Source organism: Paroedura picta, chromosome 7, assembly GCF_049243985.1.
Source record: "Paroedura picta isolate Pp20150507F chromosome 7, Ppicta_v3.0, whole genome shotgun sequence".
Taxonomy (NCBI): Eukaryota; Metazoa; Chordata; class Lepidosauria; order Squamata; family Gekkonidae; genus Paroedura; species Paroedura picta.
The window spans coordinates 18,656,717-18,678,345 of NC_135375.1; the positions used below are offsets into that span (position 1 = coordinate 18,656,717).

The 21,629-nt window shown below is 45.4% G+C and overlaps 1 protein-coding gene across 10 annotated transcripts in view; it reads right to left on the reverse strand.

Moving 5' to 3' along the window:
- The window catches only part of PDZD2 (PDZ domain containing 2), a 272,721-nt gene that overhangs the window by 22,143 nt on the left and 228,949 nt on the right, over positions 1–21,629 (reverse strand). For 8 of the 10 annotated variants that reach the window (XR_013232999.1, XM_077346913.1, XM_077346914.1 and 5 more), the window contains 11 exons: positions 19,662–19,784; positions 18,777–18,891; positions 17,191–17,264; positions 16,033–16,252; positions 14,790–14,907; positions 10,616–10,748; positions 7,907–7,988; positions 5,731–5,834; positions 4,336–4,507; positions 2,136–2,896; positions 35–179 (listed from right to left, as the gene is read on the reverse strand). Coding sequence is in view for 9 of the 10 variants with exons in the window: in XM_077346913.1 (XP_077203028.1) it covers positions 35–179; positions 2,136–2,896; positions 4,336–4,507; positions 5,731–5,834; positions 7,907–7,988; positions 10,616–10,748; positions 14,790–14,907; positions 16,033–16,252; positions 17,191–17,264; positions 18,777–18,891; positions 19,662–19,784 (2,047 nt within the window). In the remaining variant the exon portion in view is untranslated. The remainder of the gene's footprint in view (positions 1–34; positions 180–2,135; positions 2,897–4,335; positions 4,508–5,730; positions 5,835–7,906; positions 7,989–10,615; positions 10,749–14,789; positions 14,908–16,032; positions 16,253–17,190; positions 17,265–18,776; positions 18,892–19,661; positions 19,785–21,629) is intronic. The other 2 variants (XM_077346915.1, XM_077346916.1) reach the window with 2 other exon arrangements.

Consider the following 21,629-nt stretch of genomic DNA (forward strand, 5'->3'; position numbering starts at 1 on the left):
AAAATGGGGAGGGGGGAGGGGATAATTCTCTTACCGGAAACAGACTTCTGCACCTCGAGCATGATCGCTGTGGGGAGACACCGTACAAATTGACAGATATTGTCGTAGGTGAATTCGACGACTGGGATACCGTTGATCGAAAGGATCTCGTCTCCAGCAGTCACCCTTCCCATAGATGCCTGTTAAAATGGTCATCATGAAATGAAATCAGATCATAGAATCATAGAGTTGGAAGGGGCCATACAGGCCATCTAGTGATGGCCATACAGGCCATCAAGATGACCTTATGATAATTCGGAAGGGTTTCCTGAATATATTTCCTGAATATAACTCATTTACGAATGTTCTTTATTCAGACAGAGGCCTTCTGCTGTTGTTTTTTTTTATCACAGATTAAGGTGATGTATATAATATTGTTTAGAACTGGGATTAAACAATTTTAATGCCAAATTTGCATGGAAGCTCTCTCCCCTTCCCCAGTTCTTTGCGAGTGTGTGTGTGTGTGTGTGTGTGTGTTTGGTTTAGTTTTTGTTTTTGTCTTATATATTTTTATACCGTTTCTGACTTGCTTTATTGGTTGGAACAAAAATATATTCTGATGGTTTATTTCAGTAGATATAATCAGATGGTTTGGTCCTATTGTGTTTTTCTGTTTTGCTTTTTGTCAATAATAAAACTTGATTTTTTAAAATAAACAAAACCAGGATCTGTTTCAGAGGCATGCATTTCCTGGAAACAAGCATAAAAAAGAGTGATTCATTGTTTCTAGCTGGGTTCAGCTGTCATCCAACTGAGGCTCAGGTGAAGGTGGGAGCTCCTGGCAAAGTTCTCCCTCCAAGGAGTCCTCACTAACAGGACCTGGGCTCACAACAGTGTGTGGGTAGTTATTGTGCAGGGGGTTGGAATAGATTACCCTAGATATCTCTTCCAACTCCATGATTCTATGATTCAAACACCAAGAGAAGCTGGCATGGAAAACGTACAAGTTGCCTTGACCAATAACACGTGAAAGAACATTATACTGAGACCATCCTCTCTCTAGCCTGATGCTATTTTATTTGATTGTCAGTAGCTATCCACACTTTCTTCCATTTCTACCATTCACTCCGGGGAATGGTAGAGGGCAGGAAGGCCTGGAGGATCATTGTCCATGGCAGGGGTAGTCAAACTGCGGCCCTCCAGATGTCCATGGACTACAATTCCCAGGAGCCCCCTGCCAGCAAATGCTGGCAGGGGGCTCCTGGGAATTGTAGTCCATGGACATCTGGAGGGCTGCAGTTTGACTACCCCTGGTCCATGGTGTCGCGATGGGTCGGACACGACTTCGTACCTAACAACAATAACAATCCACACTTTCTACCTGGAGGTACCCAGGACTGAACTGGGGGACTTCTGCCAACTAATTCATATTCAGTCACTGAGCATGGCCAGCAAGATGCCTCTGAGAAACTCCCCTGCCAAGCATAAGTCAAGCAGAGGATCCTTCCCCCCCCCCACCCCCGCTGTTTAGGAAAGAACACAGAATTTCCATTCCGAGCCATCGTAACTAATAACACTGATATTCATGTCACCGTGTTACTTTAAAAACCCCACTGGGCTAGCACTAGTTGTCCTACTATCTTATACTAATGAATTTTGATGGCTTTCTCTTAAAGGAGGCCATCATTTGAAAACCACGTCTAGATGAGAAAAAAGAGAGCGATGAATAAATAATCAAGCGTTCAATTTTTAAAACTTAAATGGCTATCCAGTTGTTCTTCCCTTTCAAGAAGCTGCGTGCCTTTGAAAATTTAATACTTCCCCGCTTCTAAACGACCTGCACGCCTCATGGATACGATCCTTCTTTCGGCTAAAGCTGCAGAGTGGCCACATTCACTGGGGCCCTTCAAAGAGGGCGGTGGGGGGAGGGTGTTTCAGAAGAGTGCATTTCTCTATTGACTCTTTAAAGGTTAAGTCAAGTGGTCAACTGTCGTTAATAGCACTGGGGAAAGACAAAAGCTGCGCTCGCTGATTTAACATTGCCCCTGAGAGAACTCTTAAATTTGCTTGCAAAATCTCAGTTCGGTATTCATAGCCCGTCAGGGGAAAGAAACACGCAGATGAAAAACTCCAAAATTGAGCATGCAGAACATTACCCTTTCAGCTGCTCCTCCGGGGCGCAACCCAGTTATCACAACCCGCAGGGGAGTCGCATGGATTTCCAGGTCCAGGCCAAAGGACTCCTTTTCATTCCGAATCAGAGTAACCACTTCTACAGGGCTCTGCCCAAGGGGACATTCCTGTGCTTCGTTCTTCCAGATATTTGGGAGCGCCCTCCCAACGGGCTTACTGCAAGGGCTGTGTTCATCGTTTTTCGGCCTTGGGACCCCGTGGTACTCAATGCTCATGAGGCTTTTAACTCGAGTGACTGCTTTGTGCTCCAGTTTAGGGGACCTCTTCAATTCCATCTGTGCTTCTCGGTAGTCCTTCAAGCTCAGGTGATGCTCCGGCGTATGCGAGGAATCCTGTGATTTGACTGGGGACTCCTTGGCACTCTCCATCAAATCCTTATAGATACTTGCAGTTGATGTAGGGTGGATATCCCCTGAAAATCCTTTTTCCAGGTTTGCTTCTGTTGGACCAGCGGCCATGACCGTTTCGCAGTTGCCCTCGGCCTTCTTCTGGCCTTTGGGCTTTGGTCCTTTCTGGACCTGGACGCCATCCTGCTTGGCAAAGTCATCTTCGTCGCTGGCATCGCCATCGTAGAATGCAATTCTCCTCTGCCTCTGGAATGCAGTACGGCCACCCTTGGGGCTGTCGCTGAAGCTCACGTGCCGAACAGCTTCCCTGTGCTTGTTCAGAAGAGCCGGTGAATTTCCGCTACTTGGTGAATCGCATAAGCCTGATTCTCTAGCAGCTAAGGAAAGGACATATTTTAGTTTACAATTACAAAGGTGGCCCCTCCACCTTTAAGAACAACTTGCATTGGCACCCTGGGACTTTTGCCCTGATGCACTAGGGGTGAAATGAAAATGGCTGTATCTGCACCATCATGTCCATGTATGTATGTATGTATGTATGTATGTATGTATGTATGTATGTATGTGTGTATGTATGTGTGTGTGTGTGTGTGTGTGTGTGTGTATGTATGTATGTATGTATGTATGTAAGGAAGGAAGGAAGGAAGGAAGGAAGGAAGGAAGGAAGGAAGGAAGGAAGGAAGGAAGGATGGATGGATGGATGGATGGATGGATGGATGGATGGATGGATGGATGGATGTGGGGAACTGCCACATTCAAAGACACTAATCCTCTGAATCCCAGAGCCAGGAAGCAATATCACAGAAAGGACTTAGCCTCTATGCTCTGTTGTTGTCTCTCCAGAGGAACTGGTTGGCCACTGTGTAAGACAGGATGCTGGACTAGAGACACCACTGGCCTGATCTAGCAGGGCTCTTTTTATGTTCTTTGAAGGCTTCAGTGCCTATGCCCTGTGGCTGGCCCTGCAGAGGAACTGGTTGGCCACTGTGTGAGACAGGATGCTGGACTAGACATACCACTGGTTGATCCAGCAAAACAATGCAAGGCATTTCTCCCAACACAGTTTGAAAACCAACTTCAATGGAATCAAGTGAAATCAACTGATAAAATTACATCAACTGTAAATTCCCCCACTCCGTAGGCACACTGCTATTTCATGAAAAATTATATTTTAAATGCGATGTGTTGCTGCAGCTGAGGCAGAACTGCCCGTACAAGTGGAACAGTGCTATATTTTCCCTTCTGCTTGCATGCTGTTGACCCAGTCTCACAAGCCCTTCTGTCCCCAGCACTCTGTGCTCCTTTCCCAGGTATCCCGTGCTCCCATGGGAGTGACCAACCACTCTCAGAGTGTGACTGCCTAAGCCAGTGGTCCTCAACCTCCCTAATGCCGCGACCCTTTAATACAGTTCCTCATGTTGTGGTGACCCCCAACCATAAAACTATGCAAGGGTTCTTTCACAGAAACTAAAGCAAAACTGACCAATGGTGTGAAGATCCATTGTTCAATATTGTATATAAATTGCCCCCCCCCCCCCCGTTTTTTTCAGTTCAATTCTGCCTTTTCTCCCACCATGCCGATCTTGGTCTTTTCTGCTGCTCCAAACAGACGAATACTCTATCTCGATCTACCCGGCAAGGCTGTTGTGTGGATGGCGTCCCCCATGGCCAAGCTGCTTGCCCTGCCACGACCCCTGTGAAAGGGTCGTTCGACCCCCAAAAGGTTCCCACCCCCCAGGTTGAGAACCACTGGCCTAAGCAGACGGAGCAGTACAACAATGCAGGAAGCAGCTGTCGCTCCTCCCTGACCGCTTACTTGGAATGCCGGGAGAAGGGAAACCCTCGTCCAGGGAACTGCTCCCACTCTTGGGACGCAGCTGCTCCTCGTCGCTGGAGCCTGTTATCATGGTCTCCGAAAGGGACAGCTGGCTCGCCCCGTCCTGCAGGAAGTACTGGGAAAGCTCCGTTTCAGAATTGACAGATCCCTGCTGAAAGGAAGAACGACCAAGAAAGCTGATGCCCAGCTCTTCAAGGCTGATTCCCCCAACCGAATCCTTGTTATCAAAATGCATGTGAATCCCTGATGTCAAGATGCGCCCCACCCCCACAGAAGATCTCAGCACAGCAGCCATCTGCCCTACTGTTTTGCTTTATTTTTATTTGGGATTGGGATGGAATGTGCAGAATTCCCCTTGGAGACGTGCAGTGGCACCACTGAAGACTTCTCCTTTTCCCCAGAAGCATTTAGATGCTTATCCCTAGCAGGGATCTCCAACTCTGCTCCCAAATTTTTGCTTTGGGCTACGTTCAGTGGCAAGAATAACTCAAAAGCAGCCCAACACCTGTGACAATGTCAGGCGTATTGTCCCAAAGCAGGCTGTTCTCTGTGGGTATACGTCATATGCCATCAAATTGCTTCCACCTTATGACAAATCTATGAATTAGTGACCTTCAAGATGTCCTAGTATGGGCAGTCTTGCTCTGCCCTGATTCTGGATCAGGAATTCGTATGTGGCAGAGCAGCTCCTTCACGGCAGTCTATCAAAAGGCAGTCCTTGACAGAAGCTGCAGCGCCAAGGAGGCTTAGTTGACCTGGATAGCCAGGCCACCTGGCCTGATATAGAGAGCTGTCTGCCTTGGGTGAGGAGTGTGGTCAGAAGGGGGCCCCCTCTCACCCACAGCACACCACACGTATGGGGAACCTGGTGTTAAATAATCTGTAGACAGCCTTGCCCCAGGTCATTTACACTGAAGGTCCAGGCTTCCTTTTCTTAGCCATGTCATCTCATGTTAGCTTTTTCTCTGACTCTATAGGACCGTTTCTGCACTGGGAACCTCACTGCCCCAGCTGCCGTGTAGGAACACGAAGTGCACCGAACCAAATGTTCCCCCGTGCAGGTGCAGGAAGAGGCGGGCCAACCTGCCCTGGCTCAAACTCCAGACTGCAGCCCGATGTGGAGCCTCCAGTGCGGAAATCAGCATCGCCTTGAGGCTTGCTGCATTCAAGCGGAATTCAGACGCTTTTCTTTCTGAACTTCCTACGCAGACAAGGAATAACTGAGGAGTTTTGAGACACATTCCCTGGATGGATCCCACTGGATGAGTACATGAAGCAACGTCAAGCTTCCCCCTCAGGCAATAGCCATCATTATTTATGAAACTTTGCCTTCAAAACAAGATCACACCGTGGAATTGCAAGACATTTACCCACCCGACTCACTGGCTCCAAGAAACGCTTCATTGTCCAGCTCAGAGGGGAAGAGGCTTCGCTCTGTTTAGACTTCACACTTGGGGATGGGCTTTTGGGCACAGTCCCTGTTAAACAGAACGGACCGCGTTGGTCTCTTGCTTATTCAATCCCCCCCCCCCACACACACACACCAATCTTCCAAGGAGCTCAAGTACCACAGAGGGTTCCCCCCCTCCACTCCATTTTATCTTCAAAGCACTCTTGTGGGGGAGCTTGGTCTGTTTAGCCTGGAGAGGAGACGACTGAGAGGGGATCTGATCATCTTCAAGTATTTAAAAGGCTGCCATATAGAGGATGGAGCAGAGTTGTTCTCTCTTGCCCCGGAGGGACGGACCAGAACCAATGGGATGAAATTAATTCAAAACAAATTCCGTCTAAACGTCAGGAAGAAGTTCCTAACAGCGGTTTCTCGGTGGAACAGGCTTCCTCGGGAGGTGGTGGGTTCTCCATCTTTTGAGATTTTAAAACGGAGGCTGGGTAGCCTTCTGACGGAGAGGCTGATTCTGTGAAGGCTTAAGGGGTGGCAGGTTACAGTAGATGAGCGATGTGAGTGGCCTGCATGGTGCAGGGGGTTGGATTAGATGACCCAGGAGGCACCTTCCAACACTATGATTCTATGAAATGGAGGCTGTGTGGTTGTGACAGATTGTGAATAGGCTGCATGGGTTGAAGCTTTTCACACAATCTTTGCATTCATGCCATTTGTCTACCACAGCCTTTCTCAACCTTTTTACCACGGAGAAAACCCTGAAACATTCTTCAGGCTTCAAGAAACCCCACAAGTGGTGTGATGATGCAGAAGATGGTTGGGAAGCAGAGCTGTGGACACGCCCGCCCGGGGCCCCTCCCATTACCATCCCCTCCTGGCCTATCATTGGCCATTTGGGGAGGGAGGCGGGTTTGGGGAAGACCATATTTGGTCATGTCACCCAAAGAGAGTGATGGAAGCTGCTTTGGGTCCCCCTTGGTAAGACAGATGGGATACATATGAAGCAAGGAAATCACAAACAAATAGTCCTACTTGAAAATCATGAAAATCAGCATAGGCACAAAATGGATCCTCACCACACAGAATCATAGAGTTGGAAGGGGCCAGACAGGCCATCTAGTCCAACCTCAATGAAGGATCAGCCTAAAGCATCCAGGATAAGGATCTGTCCAGACACTGCTTAGAATCATAGAATCACAGAGTTGGAAGGGGCCTGACAGGCCACCTAGTCCCACCCCCTGTTCAATGCAGGATCAGCCTAAAGCATCGAGGATAAGGATCTATCCAGATGCTTCTTAAAGATTGCCAGTGAGGGGGAGCTCAACACCTCCTTAAGCAGCCCATTCCAGTGCTGAACTACTCTGAATTCACACACACACACACACACCGATATGTCGCTGGTACCGTTCTACACATAATTTAAACCCATTACTGTGGGTCCTATCCTTTGCTGTGAACAGGAACCACCCCTTGCCCTCCTCAAGGGGACAATCTTTCAAATACTTTAAGAGAGCCATCCTATCCCCTCTCAACCTCCTCTTCTCCAGGCTGAACATTCCCACATCCCTTAGCCTTCCCTCACAGGGCTTGACTCCAATGCCTGGATCATCCTCCTTGCTCTCCTCAGCACCCTCTCAATTTTGCCCACATCCTTTTTGAAGTGAGGCCTCTAGAACTGCACACAGGACTCCAGGTGCAGTCTGACCAGTGTGGTACAGAGCAAGACTACTACATCTTCCAGTGTTGATGTGATGCCTTTGTGATACATTTGTCTTTTTCCCCACCTATGAAACCCTTGACATTCACCCAACTATCAAGATATTCATAAGACATTATAGTCTAGTAGGCCATTCTTCTGAGTTCCTGTTTTGAGGCAGAGACTTCCTGTCAACATTATGGCAACCTCGTAGGTTGTCAAGGCAAGAAATGTTCAGAAATGGTTTGCCATTGTCCGTCTCTGTGTCACAACCCAGGTATTCCTTGGAGGTTTCCCAGCCAAGTACTAAACAGGTCCAGCCTTACTTAGCTTCCAAGATCTGACAAGACTGGGCTATCCTGGCCTGTCCAGGTTCTTAGGTACCAGCAATCCTACCATGTAGATCATGAGAATCAGATACGATAGAAAGCTACAAGCACACGTGTCAGTACCTGTGACTTGAGAGGATGGGGCATCCTTGCTTTCTCGCTGAGTGGTGCGCGCAATAGCTTCATCCATCTCCTGTTCAGAAACCTAACGTTGAATAGAAAAATGAACATTGAGCTTATGCTGTATGACACCAAACGATGATGCCTGCAAGGTAGTAGAGTTCTTGTAGGGGTCTCAGGACAGACCACAACCTTGAGATTCTGGGGCCAACTCGAGCAAATATGGTCAGTACAGACCATGTTGAACTTAAGAACAAAAGAGAAGCCATGTTGGATCAGGCCAATGGGCCATCCAGACCAACAATCTGTGTTGCACAATGACCAACACCCAAGTGCCATCAGGTGGTCCACCAGTGGGGGCAGAACTCCAGAAGCCCTCCCCATGTTGCTCCCCCAAGCATCAAGAATAAAGAGCATCACTACCCCCAAGAAAGAGTGTTCAAGTTATATCTGGTGGCTAATAGCCACTGCTGGACCTCGGCTACAGATGTTTATCCAATCCCCTGTTGAAGGTGCTTAAGCTTGTAGCTGCCAGTAATTCCTGCAGCAGTGAATTCCACATCTTAATTACTCTTTGGGAGAAGAAGTACTTCCTTTTATTTGTTCTAAGCCTACTGTTTATTAATTTCATGGCGTGCCTACAAGTTCTTGTATTCTGAGAAAGGGAGAGAAGTACTTCTTTCTCCGCCTCCTCGATCCCATGCACAATTTTGCAAACCTCAGTCACCTTTCAGTCATTGTTTCTCCAAAGTAAAGAGCCCTGACCTCTTTAAACTTTCTTCATAGGCAACCGGTCTCATGAAATTCAAGGGTTTGAATACTCAGAAAGTTTGTTTTGGCCTCCAGGGTGCTGCTGGATTCGAATTTAACTCTTGTACTGCAGACTAACACGGCTAACTTCTGAAAAAAAACTTATTTTGGGGCTGATAATGGGAGGTGATGGTACTGTTTTACTCTGCTCTGGATTTGGCCTCACTTGGGAGTACTGTGTTTAGTTTTGGGCACCCCAGTTGAAGAGGGATGTAGACAAACTGGAGCGTGTCCAGAGGAGGGTAAATCTAAGGGGTGCAATGTATCTTTCCTTTACTTCTAGAATGTGGCAGGATGGATGACTCAGAGGACAAACATGTACACGTGCAATGGTTTTGCCCATCTAAAAACAGCACTGACAAAAACAGCACCAGGATTACACCCTTTAAGCTCATGGAGGTCCACTGAAGCCAACAGGCGTGGAGGTCAGAGCTCTCCCGAGGATGTCGCTGTGAATCAACAGACTAATAATATTCCTTTGAGCCTGTTTAATTAAATGTGTATTTTATCAAAAGCCACAATGTAGATGTCTTTATGAAATGTTGAAAGAAGGATGAGATTATGAAACTGTGAATTAACAGAAGATCCCGTCTGTTGATAAAAAAGAAAAGAACCCCTAAAAAGTTTTTAAAATTAAGTTTGTTTTAAATTGTCTTTGCACACTGCTGACATTGTAGGCTTTGATCAAGACTTTAATCAAATCCATGTTTTCTTTTTGATAAAAGAAAATAGTCTATGATCTTGATTGCTTGATTTTTTTTTCCAGTCGCCACACTATATCAGGATAATTTCACCCCAAGAAACGTTACCAGCATTTATATTTCAATAGAAGAAATGCAAAGGAACTGAAACGCTCTTGCTTTATGATGCCAATATAAATCCATGCCATTCTCAAGGATTGAATTTTGCCACAATGACAGGTCAGAAGTCTGGACCGCCTTGAACAAAGAGGATCTGAACAAACCCCAAAGTACACTCAGGAATTCATAGGACGTTTCGGTGTCACATTCACTTTGAATGATGAAAAAAGAAGACAAATATAATTTGTGGTATTGGTTTTGGAAGTACACAAGGACTCTGAATTCCAGGTAATTTGGTAACAAAAACATTCTGTGCAATGGAATGTGGATTAACTGTAAAACAATATGGTATTTCAAAGAGAAGGAGGAAGATTTTTAGTTTATATACAAATATATTACAGTGCTATAAAGTGTCATACAAGGCAAGTCTGAATGTTTACAATGATACAGAATTATAAAGTTAAGAGTGGTTTTTCTTCTTTTGTGGGGTTTTTAAAACTTTGTAACAATTGGTCTTTTGGGTTAATAATATTGTCCTTTTTTTTTTTTTTACAAAACTTATAAGGAAAAAAGGGATTATAATATCCAAATCCCTATATAAATCAAGCAAAAGGTTCAGGGTTGGAGCCTGTGATCCATCAGTGGAAGAGATTCTTTGTAATGTGTCCTTCCCATGTTCCCTTCCCCAACAGTTTTTTCTGACTCTGGGAAAGTTCATTCATTCATTCATTCATTCATTCATTCATTCATTCATTCATTCATTCATTCATTCATTCATTCATTCATTATTTTTGACAAACGCAAGTAACCGGCAGTGCATTTAGTTCGAGATTGTGAGATATAAGTTAAAAGTTGTGGCTCCAAAGCAACAGTTTCAAGGGACTATCCAAGCTATCTGCTCATCTGCAATCACTGAACCAGACTTTTTAGGGGTTAAGCCTGAGGATACCCCACCAAGAACCAGAGCACCCTATTACTGCAGAACATGTTTACATGAGCAGAAGAGCAACCAGCGCATGCGTAAGCAACACCTTCAACAGTCCAGGAAAGCAGGCTGCACTCACTCCTGACCTGTACACGTTTAAGACGATTTTCTCCTTACCTTCGGGTTGGGATGGCGGCTGATGATAAGGCTGACTGGGCCCGGACCACATTCGCTCAAAATGGCGTAGGCTTCGCTCAGAGCTGCGTGTCGCAAGCTGACCGAATCGGCTTCCAGGATCTGATCGCCTCGGCTGAGGGAACAAACGCATCCAGACAGATATGCCTGCTGGAACTTACACTCGCAGCAATGGGATTTTTACAGGACAGAAAGGCAGGCCAAACGTGAAGGCCAGGACTGCTGATTTAGTCTCAGCCAGAGTAAGGCAGTCCCATTGGGCACAGTGCTGTCAACTCTACATGGATGCAACTCTTCACTGGGTACGATGGTTGGAAGAGACCCACGTGACTGGCCCACTGCCGTGGGACCCCAGCCCCCCCCTCCAGCTCTCGATATGCATGAAACCGGAGTTCCATAACTGGAATTTCAGACTCGTCTTTTGGTCCTGCAAAGTAGGTAATAGGAGCCCCCCCAATGGACAAAGATCACAGAGGAGTTAGCTCCCTTGCACCAAATGCCATTTCCCTGATCAGAATTGCCCCTCCTTCCATCTGCTGGCAGGCCAGGTAACAAAAAAGCCAGATGCGATATGGTGGGACATGCATTTCTAAGGGGGGAAATGGCACAGGGAGAAGAGGTGCTCCTCAAGCCATTCATGCAGATTTATGCTATCTCCCTCCACCAGGGGACCCCCCACCGGGGGGGGGATTTCCATTAACAGAACTCTGTATTCCAGCCATAAGACACAACACATGAGTAGCTTGGGTTCCAGCTACGAGTACATTTTCTGAGTGTCGAAGAACTGAATCTTAGATAGATGGATGGCTCTTTATCTTATCTTGCATGGATTACATTTATTTGAATTAGTCGAAAAGACAGTCAGGTTTTTGGATGCAAGAACACAGGATAGTTTCCTTCTTCACACCAAGAACAGAAATATCTATCTATCTATCTATCTATCTATCTATCTATCTATCTATCTATCTATCTATCTATCTATCTATCTATCTATCTATCTATCTATCTATCTATCTATCTATCTATCCATCTATCCATCTATCCATCCATCCATCCATCCATCCATCCATCCATCCATCCATCCATCCATCCATCCATCCATCCATCCATCCATCCATCCATCCATTTCTATACCATCGCTCTCTGTTGACTCACAGCAGTTTACAATAAAATGATAAAAACACAGTTAAACCTCTTAATACACCCTTTATGGGAAAGGCTGGCAAAATACTAATTCCTATTCCTTCACTCTGAAGAAGCTGAACACTTATACCTTGAATAAAACTTCGTTGGCCTTATTGAGGCTACTGCATGCAAACTCTGTTTCACCCTGGACAGTTTGGGGCTGTCAAGACATCTGGAACTGGTCAGGCCCAGGATTATCATCTCAGATTATAACTAAAATATTTACTGCAATAGCACCAAACAGCTTTTAAGGATTTTTGCAAGATTTATACATGTGTTTTTTTTAAGTCTAAAGACTGGAAATTTGCTAGGACGCCAAACTTTAATGTCATTCCCATCAAGACTACAACATGAAAAAAGGAAGGTTCACAATATAATATCAACAGAAAAACAAGGAACCTTTCCAAGGCAATATTCTTGTAATAATATATATATTCAATTCCAATACGATTTCTTTTATATACATGAAGAATCAACCATAATGGTTTCTTGATAATTTCCATTTTCAATGACTTCTTTAGTGGTTGAGTCCTCCAATACCAGTTTGTTTTAAGAACAGTGGAAAAATCCTACAGCTTTTCCTTATATTGCTATTTTAATATCAATAGGTCATTGGATCAAAGGTGCTGGAGAATGTTAGTCAAAGACCATTTCCCTTGTGGAGAAGGAGACTCGGCCTGCGGAGCAACAGGAGAAGTGGGCTCCAGTGACATCTAGTGATGTCAGCAGCCACTTGAATTTTTGGGAAATTTTTGGGGAAATTGCCCTGGGAAGCTCTTACATAATCCCAAGGTTCCCCGGAACCCTATTTGAGAATCAGAAGTAACTTTGCACATGATTGCACAGTTGTGAGTTTGTGGTACAGACGAGAGCTTGGATCGCACTACAATTTTCACAGGGCAAGACAACCACTCCTTCAGGAGAACTGGTCCCCCTCCAGTCAACTCTTAGGGATCTCCCCCTGTCTCCAGGAGCACCATTTTAAAGAACCTTTAGGGGTAGCCATGGGAGGGAGAAATTGGCGCTTGCATAAATTCTAGACAGTATACAAACTAGAATTTGAACTTTCCTGGTTTCCAGCTTTCTAGAAGAAACCTCCACAATAGGACTTAACTTGGCACTTAGGTATCTAACGACTTTTGACCCAGAGGTCAACAGCTAGCCCTCTATATTATTAGCATCCTTCAAGGGAGTCCCCATTTCCACTATTGTTTTGGGAATCCTCTAACTGTTTTTTGGAAACTAGGGTTGTTTATATTTTGTCTATTTCTGTCCCTGGGGAATCCAGACTCTGTGTAAAAAAAGCCAACAGACTTCTGTATCAGCTGACAAGGTCACATAAACTAATATCCAGAAAAGAATACAAAGGGGGGAACTTAGATTTTTTTGAGTGATGTAGCAGATCAAGTGTTGAGGCCCGAGTTGAAATCACCACCCATTTACATGGCTCACCTGGTGGTCTTGAGAAATCACTGTCCCTCGGCCCAACTAACTTTACAAGGATACAACTGAAAGTCACAACGTGTGCTACACAAAGGAATGACAGGATGTGTCTTAAAAATGGAGAAGAGAGTCCCAAACTAAAATTATTGCTGTTCAACCCCACCATCATGGTCTAAGCCCATGCCAAGTCCGGCCTTTTTGAAGGCCAGTGTGGGTTTGTTTGGGAGCCCCTGGTTGCACTGTGATGGGTAAGATTGAGGATCCAGTTGTACTCCTGATAACATCACAGAGAGCGCAATGATGCTTAACCATCCCAAACTTAAAAAAATAATCACATGTATTTTAATCAGGCTAATAACTGGAGTGGAAGAAGTTTGCCCATGACGAATCACGAAACAGAACAAATTCAAGTTTTCGTAATTCCTTTCTCATCTGGCACAGACTTGCTGATGTCAGATACCAAAAACCAAAAACCAAAAACCAAAAACCAAAAAGGGTGGGAGGGAGGGCCTAGAACTGGAACCATAAAATCCCAACTGGTAACAGTTGACCTAGGAGGTCCCTTCTAACTCTATGATTCTATAATTCTATTACCTACAAAGGTTGAATGTCTGTATTGTTGTTAAAATTATATTACTTTAAAGGTATCCCCTGTGCAAACACTGGGTCATGTCGGACCCTTGGGGTGACGCCCTCTAGAGTTTTCATGGCAGACTCAATACGGGGTGGTTTGCCAATGCCTTCCCCAGTCATTACCGTTTACCCCCCAGCAAGCAAGCTGGGTACTCATTTTACCGACCTCGGAAGGATGGAAGGCTGAGTCAACCTTGAGCCGGCTGCTGGGACTGAACTCCCAGCCTCATGGGCAGACAGCTTCAGACAGCATTTCTACTGCCTTACCACCCTGCGCCACAAGAGGCTCTATTATATTATATTACTTTAATTGTGCACAATTTTTAAAAACAAGTATAGGAATTAAAAACATATATCCAGCCCGTAGGCTATTGCAAAGCTGTATGCTAAGCGTTATGAGAACCAATACATGCACTAATAAGGAAACACACCATTGAAAATTTTGGACAGCCCTGGGAAGAGAGCAAATGACTGAAAACTAGACATCTTCTTTCATTAAGTGACTCTGATGCTTTACAGCTCCCACTTTGGAGCTTTTATTGGCTGCTGTACATATCTTATATGTGTTAAGAACTGGGGTGTGTTAAAACCAGATCTTTGAAGAAGGTCCTATAAGGGCCAAAATGCATCAGTCTATTGGTTGACATAGCGAATATTATTCTGGTTTGTAATAGCCTACGGGCTGGATATATGTTTTTTATTCCTATACTTGTTTTTAAAAATTGTGCACAATAAAAGTAATATAATTTTAACCACAATACAGATGTTCAACCTTTGTAGGTCCTAACTGTTACCAGTTGGGTTTTTATGATGTCAGATACCGGCCAGATCCATGCATAACTCTGAAAAAATGGGAAAGTGGTGTAATTTTCGTGCCTTCAAGCTCAGAACTAACCTTAACCTTCCGTCCATCTTAGCCACAGATCCCGGGGCCAAACTGTGAATGTATATACCCGGTAAGCTGTTCTCCAGCGTGAGGCAGCAAACACCGATTCCCAGCCCGACACCCGGTTCTGTGATAAAAACAGAGAGTAAAGAACCTGCTTAGCCCACTTGAACCAACAACAATCCCAAGAGATGCTAGAACCATGAAGGTTCAGTCTTGGTACAAGCCACCAGTAAGATCAGTTGATTGATGCGGACAATGTTCTTATTAGACCCAGGGAATTCCTGATTGTTGTCGGGATCCATCTATTGGAGCCATTCTCAACTTTTTTACCCTTGGGAAACTGCTGGAACATTCTTCAGGTTTCAAGAAACCCCAGAAATGGCACCGTCATGCAGAATATGGTTGGAAAACAAGCTATGTACACACCCATCTGGGGCCCCTCCCCACCCCCTCCAGGCCCATCACTGGTCTTTGGGGGGGGGGGACAACATGGCCCTATAGGGTCATATCACCTGATAAATGTTTAACAAATTTTAAAAATATATTAAAATTAATTAACACCCACCCATTTGGGAAACCGTTCTAGGGCTGTTTAGAAACCCCAGGGTTTCATGAAACCCTGGTTGAGAAAGTCTGGTCTGTTTGGTAAATTATGACTGTAGAACTCATGGTTGATTTTCTTCCATGCTTTATGAAGAAGAAGAGTTGGTTCTTATATGCTGCTTTTGTCTACCCGAAGGAGCCTCAAAGCGGCTTACAGCCTTCCCTTTCCTCTCCCCACAACAGACACCCTGTGAGGTGGGTGACGCTGAGAGAGCCCTGATATCACTGCTCAATCAGAACAGCTTTATCAGTGCTGTGGCGAGCCCAAGGTCACCCAGCTGGCTGCATGTGGGGGAGTGGGGAATCACATCCAGCTCACCAGATTAGAAATCCACACTCCTAACCACTACACCAAACTGGCTCTCTTATGATGATAATAATGCTCCATGCTATTTCTTGCACTGGATATCCCACTAAGGAATAGCCCCTTTCACACCCACATGTAGTCTGAACCCATGAAGCTCCACCCCAACATACATGCATTTATGTGAAAATGTGTAAAGTCCTTCTGTGCAAAAAAGCAGGTGTGCACATAACTTTGCCATTTCTAGTTTCTCCCCACCCCCCTTTAAAACTAGGGGATTTTTCTGCTCCAAAATGACCATTTGCGAAAGGGCACCTGTAGCAAGATAAATAGTCCTCTAACCTTTACTGAGGGTCACTTCCATGACAATCCTGTCCTTTGGTCCTGGCCCCTTACGACTTGAGGCGGAAACCTCGACATCTTCGGAGCTGGGTAAAGGAGCTCCTCCACTGGAACTTGGGGAACTGGACCGGCTCAGCAACGTAGGAGTTGGACACGGGGTGAGGCTGGGGCTCCGAAGTCTGGTCCGTACCGTGAGGGTCACCACACCTTTCTTGAGTTGCTAAGGAGCAATGATGCAATTCGTTATCATTAGCATCTCAACACCACTATGAGTTGGATCCTCTAGATTGGATCCTATGACTCTTTTTCAACACACACACAAAGCTGCCTTATTCTGGGCCAGACCCTTGGTCCATCAAGGTCAGTATTGTCTACTTAGACAGGAAGCAGCTCAGATTTGGGCACCCACTACCTGTTTTTTTTTTTTCAACTGGAGATGCTGAGGACGAAACCTTGGATCTTTTGCAAGCAAAACAGAGGATCTTCCACTGAGCCGACCAAGAAGGAGGTTTTTTTTAAGGAAGACAAGAGTTTTCTCCACCGGAGGAAAACTTTCTCCATCAGAAAAAGCCATTCTCCACTGGAGGAAGCCCTTGAAGGAAGGCTTAGAGGAAAGGAATCACAAGATGCAAGCCCAAACTCATGCACTCCCAGCCACATGGGATTTCTGCTGATTGCTCCCCCTCCCACACACACACTCACACTACAGACACCAAAGTACTTGTGTGTATGTTCTTCTGACATATATCAAAAGGCATGATGTTTCCCACAATGTATAGGGTACACTCAGGGCCATGCAAATAGACATATGCAAAAGCACTGCACATTCTTTCTTGCATCTGCCTTTAGTTGGGATCAATGAAGAGTCACTCCACAGAGGAAGCTGCTGCCCCTGAGAAAGGGGACTATCCCACGGTTTGCATTTGTGAACTCAGCCCTATTCATCATTAAACTGAAACGCCACGGTAAGTTTTTCACAGATTAAAAAAGTTGCCTTATAGTTCTGCAATGCAAGACTATTTTGCTTCCTTTCACCAAGGGACATGCAGGATACGGCAGCTCATGCCCATATCATCCAACCTCACGCAAATATGCAGTCCCCAAGTGTCTGCCATTGCACCCGGGGTCTCTTGAAACCTGTCTTAATCATTCCATTACCTTGAATGTCTGAATGGCCTCCTGATGGGTCAGCCCCTGTAAAGATTCCCCATTGACTTCCAGGAGTTCGTCCCCTAGTAACCAAATGGAAGATCGACATTAAGATCTGGGCATGAGAATGATGAACAAAAGTTCTAACCATTGGTCATCTTGATGGAAAGGGCTGTCAAGAGGCCAGTGACTTAACCTTTGAATCCCAGAACCCAAAACAAGGAAGCAACCTTGGCTTCTAAACCCTGTTGTTGACTGTCCAGAAGAAATGATTGGCCATCGTGTGAGACAGGATGCTGAACTAGTTGGACCATTGGTCTGATCCAGAAAGGCTCTTCTGACATTCTTATTTAATGGTGCTTTCAGCTTGGTGGCTAAAAGGCTCACTTTGAGCCTGGAGGAACCTAGTTCAGACCTCAACATCAAATCCCTAGGTAGCTTCGAGCAAGATGCTGCAAAAGGAGACTGATGAGCAATACTACACCTTCAGTGGTGTTGCTTATCAAGATAATGCAAATGAAGCAACTTTGAGCACCCCAAACAGTGGCCTACAGATGCTAGTTCTAGCTTCCTAAAAAACACACACAATGCAAAAGAAAAACACACACACACACTGCACTGCAACATCTAAGAAGCCATGTTCGTTTGCGCAGAAAAGAATTGCAGTTCATGAACCATCGTTAACGTATTAGGACAACCTTGAGTTGGACAATATGGGCAATTTGATGAACGGATTCTTGGCAGTATCCACTCTGCCTCCTTGTAAGCCAGACTTTTACTTCCTCTCTCCATTTTACAAGCTTACAGATGTTCTCCCACCCAGCTGAAGTTCAGACCAGAAAGACAGGAAGAGGAACAATCAGGCACTAATTCTACCAGAGCATTTTTCAGGAGGCATTTTGGTCTGCAGAAGGAGGGAAGGGCAGGGAATTTATGGGAACAGCTGTGGGAATCCCTACCATCCTGACCAGATCTCCATTTCTCTTTTAACATTAGTCCAGGCCAAAACCAGGGAGCAGCTCAGGAAGACCATACTCTGCCAGCTCGTTGCCTGGCTGGTTCATGGGCTTATTCGCCACCCTTGACCATGCACAGCAACCCCAAGCAGAAGGAGGATAGCAGCAACCTGGCCCTACTCCCAGAAATCCATTCTCTCAGCTATAATCATAGAATCATAGAGTTGGAAGGGCCATACAGGCCATCTAGTCCAACCCCCTGCTCAACGCAGGATCAGCCCAAAGCATTCTAAAGCATCCAAGAAAAGTGTGTATCCAACCTTTGCTTGAAGACTGCCAGTGAGGGGGAGCTCACCACCTCCTTAGGCAGCCTATTCCACTGCTGAACTACTCTGGCTGTGAAAAATTTTTCCTGATATCTAGCCAATATCATTGTACTTGTAGTTTAAACCCATTACTCCGTGTCCTCTCCTCTGCATCCAACAGAAACACCATCCTGGCCTCCTCCAAGTGACAACCTTTCAAATACTTAAAGAGGGCTATCATGTCCCCTCTCAGCCTCCTTTTCTCCAGGCTGAACATTCCCAAATCCCTCAACCTATCTTCATAGGGCTTGGTCCCTTCTTTAAGTCTTAATACCTTCTTTAAGTCTTCCATCAGCAGCAGCAGCTCCAGTCGGGAAAATCGTCTTCACAAAAATGCCCATGCGTCCCCGAGCAGAGTCCTGCCCTCCCACAATGCTGAATCCAAGACCCTGCAGAGGGTGGGAAAACAAATGTCAACAGATCTTACCTGCATCCCCAGCTTTGGCCTAAAATGATAGGATGGACATGGGAACGATGACTGTGAAATTGCTTGGATTGAGGTGCTGAACTAAGAAGTCCAAAGCCTGGTTTGAGCAAATGACTGAGCCTGGTCTGGCAGCAATTTCCCTTGTTGGAAGGCATTTCTGCCAGATGAAGGGGATCTCCTTGCTCCCTGCTGCAGCCCCAAATGCTCCCCTTGGAGGAGAGGAGCCGTAATGAAGGTCATTAGGGGTGAATTGGAGGGGGTCTGCATTGGAACTGGGAATTGTCGGAAATTACCTACTTTCCATTAGCAGAAATATACCATTGGATCCAACTCATTGTTTTGTTTTATACAATGTTTTTTTTTTAATATGGCTCCTCATTGTCTTATTAGCACTCTGAAATGCCTTTAACTCCTTCTATAAGCAAACTCGTCTCCTTTACTCCCCCCCCCTTTAAACCTTCCCTTCCCTCCCTTTCTTTCTTTGTCTTTAGTCTCCCTCCCTTCCAGGACTTTCTTTCAGTTGAACCATATGCAAGTGGGTTTAATCCCAGCCAAACTGACCATTCCCTTTTCCCTCGCAGAAGCTAAACATTCCAAGCAAGAGCACAGCTCAGCCAATCAGGATCCTCACTTTCACAGGGAGGACATAACAAGACTGTTTCAGATTCTAATCCAGAAACACCTGCGAGACCAACAAGACTTTGGGGTAGGAGCTTGTGCGAATCTCCTTACCTTGCCTTGCCCTTTCATCAGGACAATGTTGGAAATAATGGATGGCTGGGTCAGGCGCCAGGGATATTCCACTTGAGCTGCACTCAACGATCGAGTGGACTTCTTAACAATTTGGTACTCCTGCTGAAATAAAATCATTGTAATAATTACAAACAGACACGAAGTGCTCTTCCTTATTGTTTTTCCACGGGGCTAGTCAACCTGTGGTCCTCCAGATGTTCATGGACTACAATTCCCATGAGCCCCTGCCAGCTAACGCTGGCAGGGGCCATGGAAGTTGTAGTCCATGAACATCTGGAGGACCACAGGTTGACTACCCCTGATCTATAGGTTCCCTATTTCAAACATTTTAGCAATGTAAGGATGGGCTAGCTCAGGCACTGCAGAGCTTCCTGGAGTCTTGAAAAAAGAAGCAGAACAAAGTCTTAAGGGGGATCTGTAAGCAGTTATGTTTAGGGGCCTTATGGGATAAAATTAGAAAAACCAGTTTTGATTTTTGTACTATTTGCATGCTTGCTTGATGAAAAAGTCTCAAGAAAATTTGAGCCACATTGCTACCTATCATCCTTTTTTCAGAACCAGAAAAATGCCTTATCTGGTATTGGTAAAGAAGAAAAGGAGAGCAACATGGTACGGCCAACACAGAGATGAAAGTGGCAGCACTGAATAAAGAAGAGATTGAAGAACTGGCTTTTTGTACCCTGCTTTTAACTATCCAAAGGAGTCTCAAAGCGGCTTACAATCGCCTTCCCTTCCTCTCCCTACGACAGACACCTTGTGAGGTAGGTGGGGCAGAGAGAGCTCTGACAGAGCTGCGACTGACCCAAGGTCACCCAACTTGCTGCATGTGGAGGAGGAGTGGGAAGAAAAAAACATGGAGGTGTCATTTCAAGCACTATTCCTGCCCCACCCCTACCATGTAGTTGCACTGGTAGAATGGCCTCACTGGAGCAAAGTGAGAATACTTTCAGTCCAGGACCTTCTATCCAATACTAGGTAGTCAACAGCTTCTGCAGGATCATCATGAAGGCTATGCAATTCCTCAGCTTGGCACAAGGGGGAGGAGGCCACTCCTCTGTAGCTGTTGATTTGTAAAAATTCCGTATTTTGCAGTTCTCCATAAAGCAGGTGATCTCTAGATCAGGGGTAGTCAAACTGCGGCCCTCCAGATGTCCATGGACTACCATTCTCATGAGCCCCTGCCAGCAAATGCTGGTAGGGGCTCATGGGAATTGTAGTCCATGGACATCTGGAGGGCCGCAGTCAAAGATCCAAATAAAATAAGAATAACACGTTAAGAGATTCCTGGAAGCAAAAGCCATGCCCCTAGATTTCTGGTTCGCCTCAGGATTCACATCTACGTAAACAAGAGAAGGATGGTATACACAAAGTGTCTGGGATTCAATTCTCTTTTTTTATTACTTAAAAACAGATACATACATAATAAAAATCCTATGAAATACATAAAAACATTCCCACAGTTAGCTAGCTAAGGCAAACCCATCATCCAAAAATAATCAATTACTGAATCGGTTCTTTGTCTCGCTCTTGTCCACCAAAGACCAGCCCTATGAAAATCTGTATTATTTCGGCAAGCGGTTAATTTCATTCCATTTCATTTATAAATCTCTGTCAGTTTCGACAACCACTCCCATATCTTAGAGATGTTATTTTGTTTCCAACGACCGGCATAAACCAGCTTAGTGGAGATTGTCATATGCAAATCCGGGACTCCGTTCTAATGCAAAATACCCCGAGAGCATGGGCCAACCTAGACATGACATCTGCCACAAGTTGGTTGGGGGCAGCGGGTCAAATAGGACACTCAATGGTGTGGGCAAGGGAGCACGAGTCTGTCCTCGAACGACACCACAATCCCAAATCAATTCAGGCTCCATAGTACCTGGGAATGTTAGTTCCCCAATTCAATATCCATCAGTAAATCAGGCTAGGGAACCCCAGCCTGAC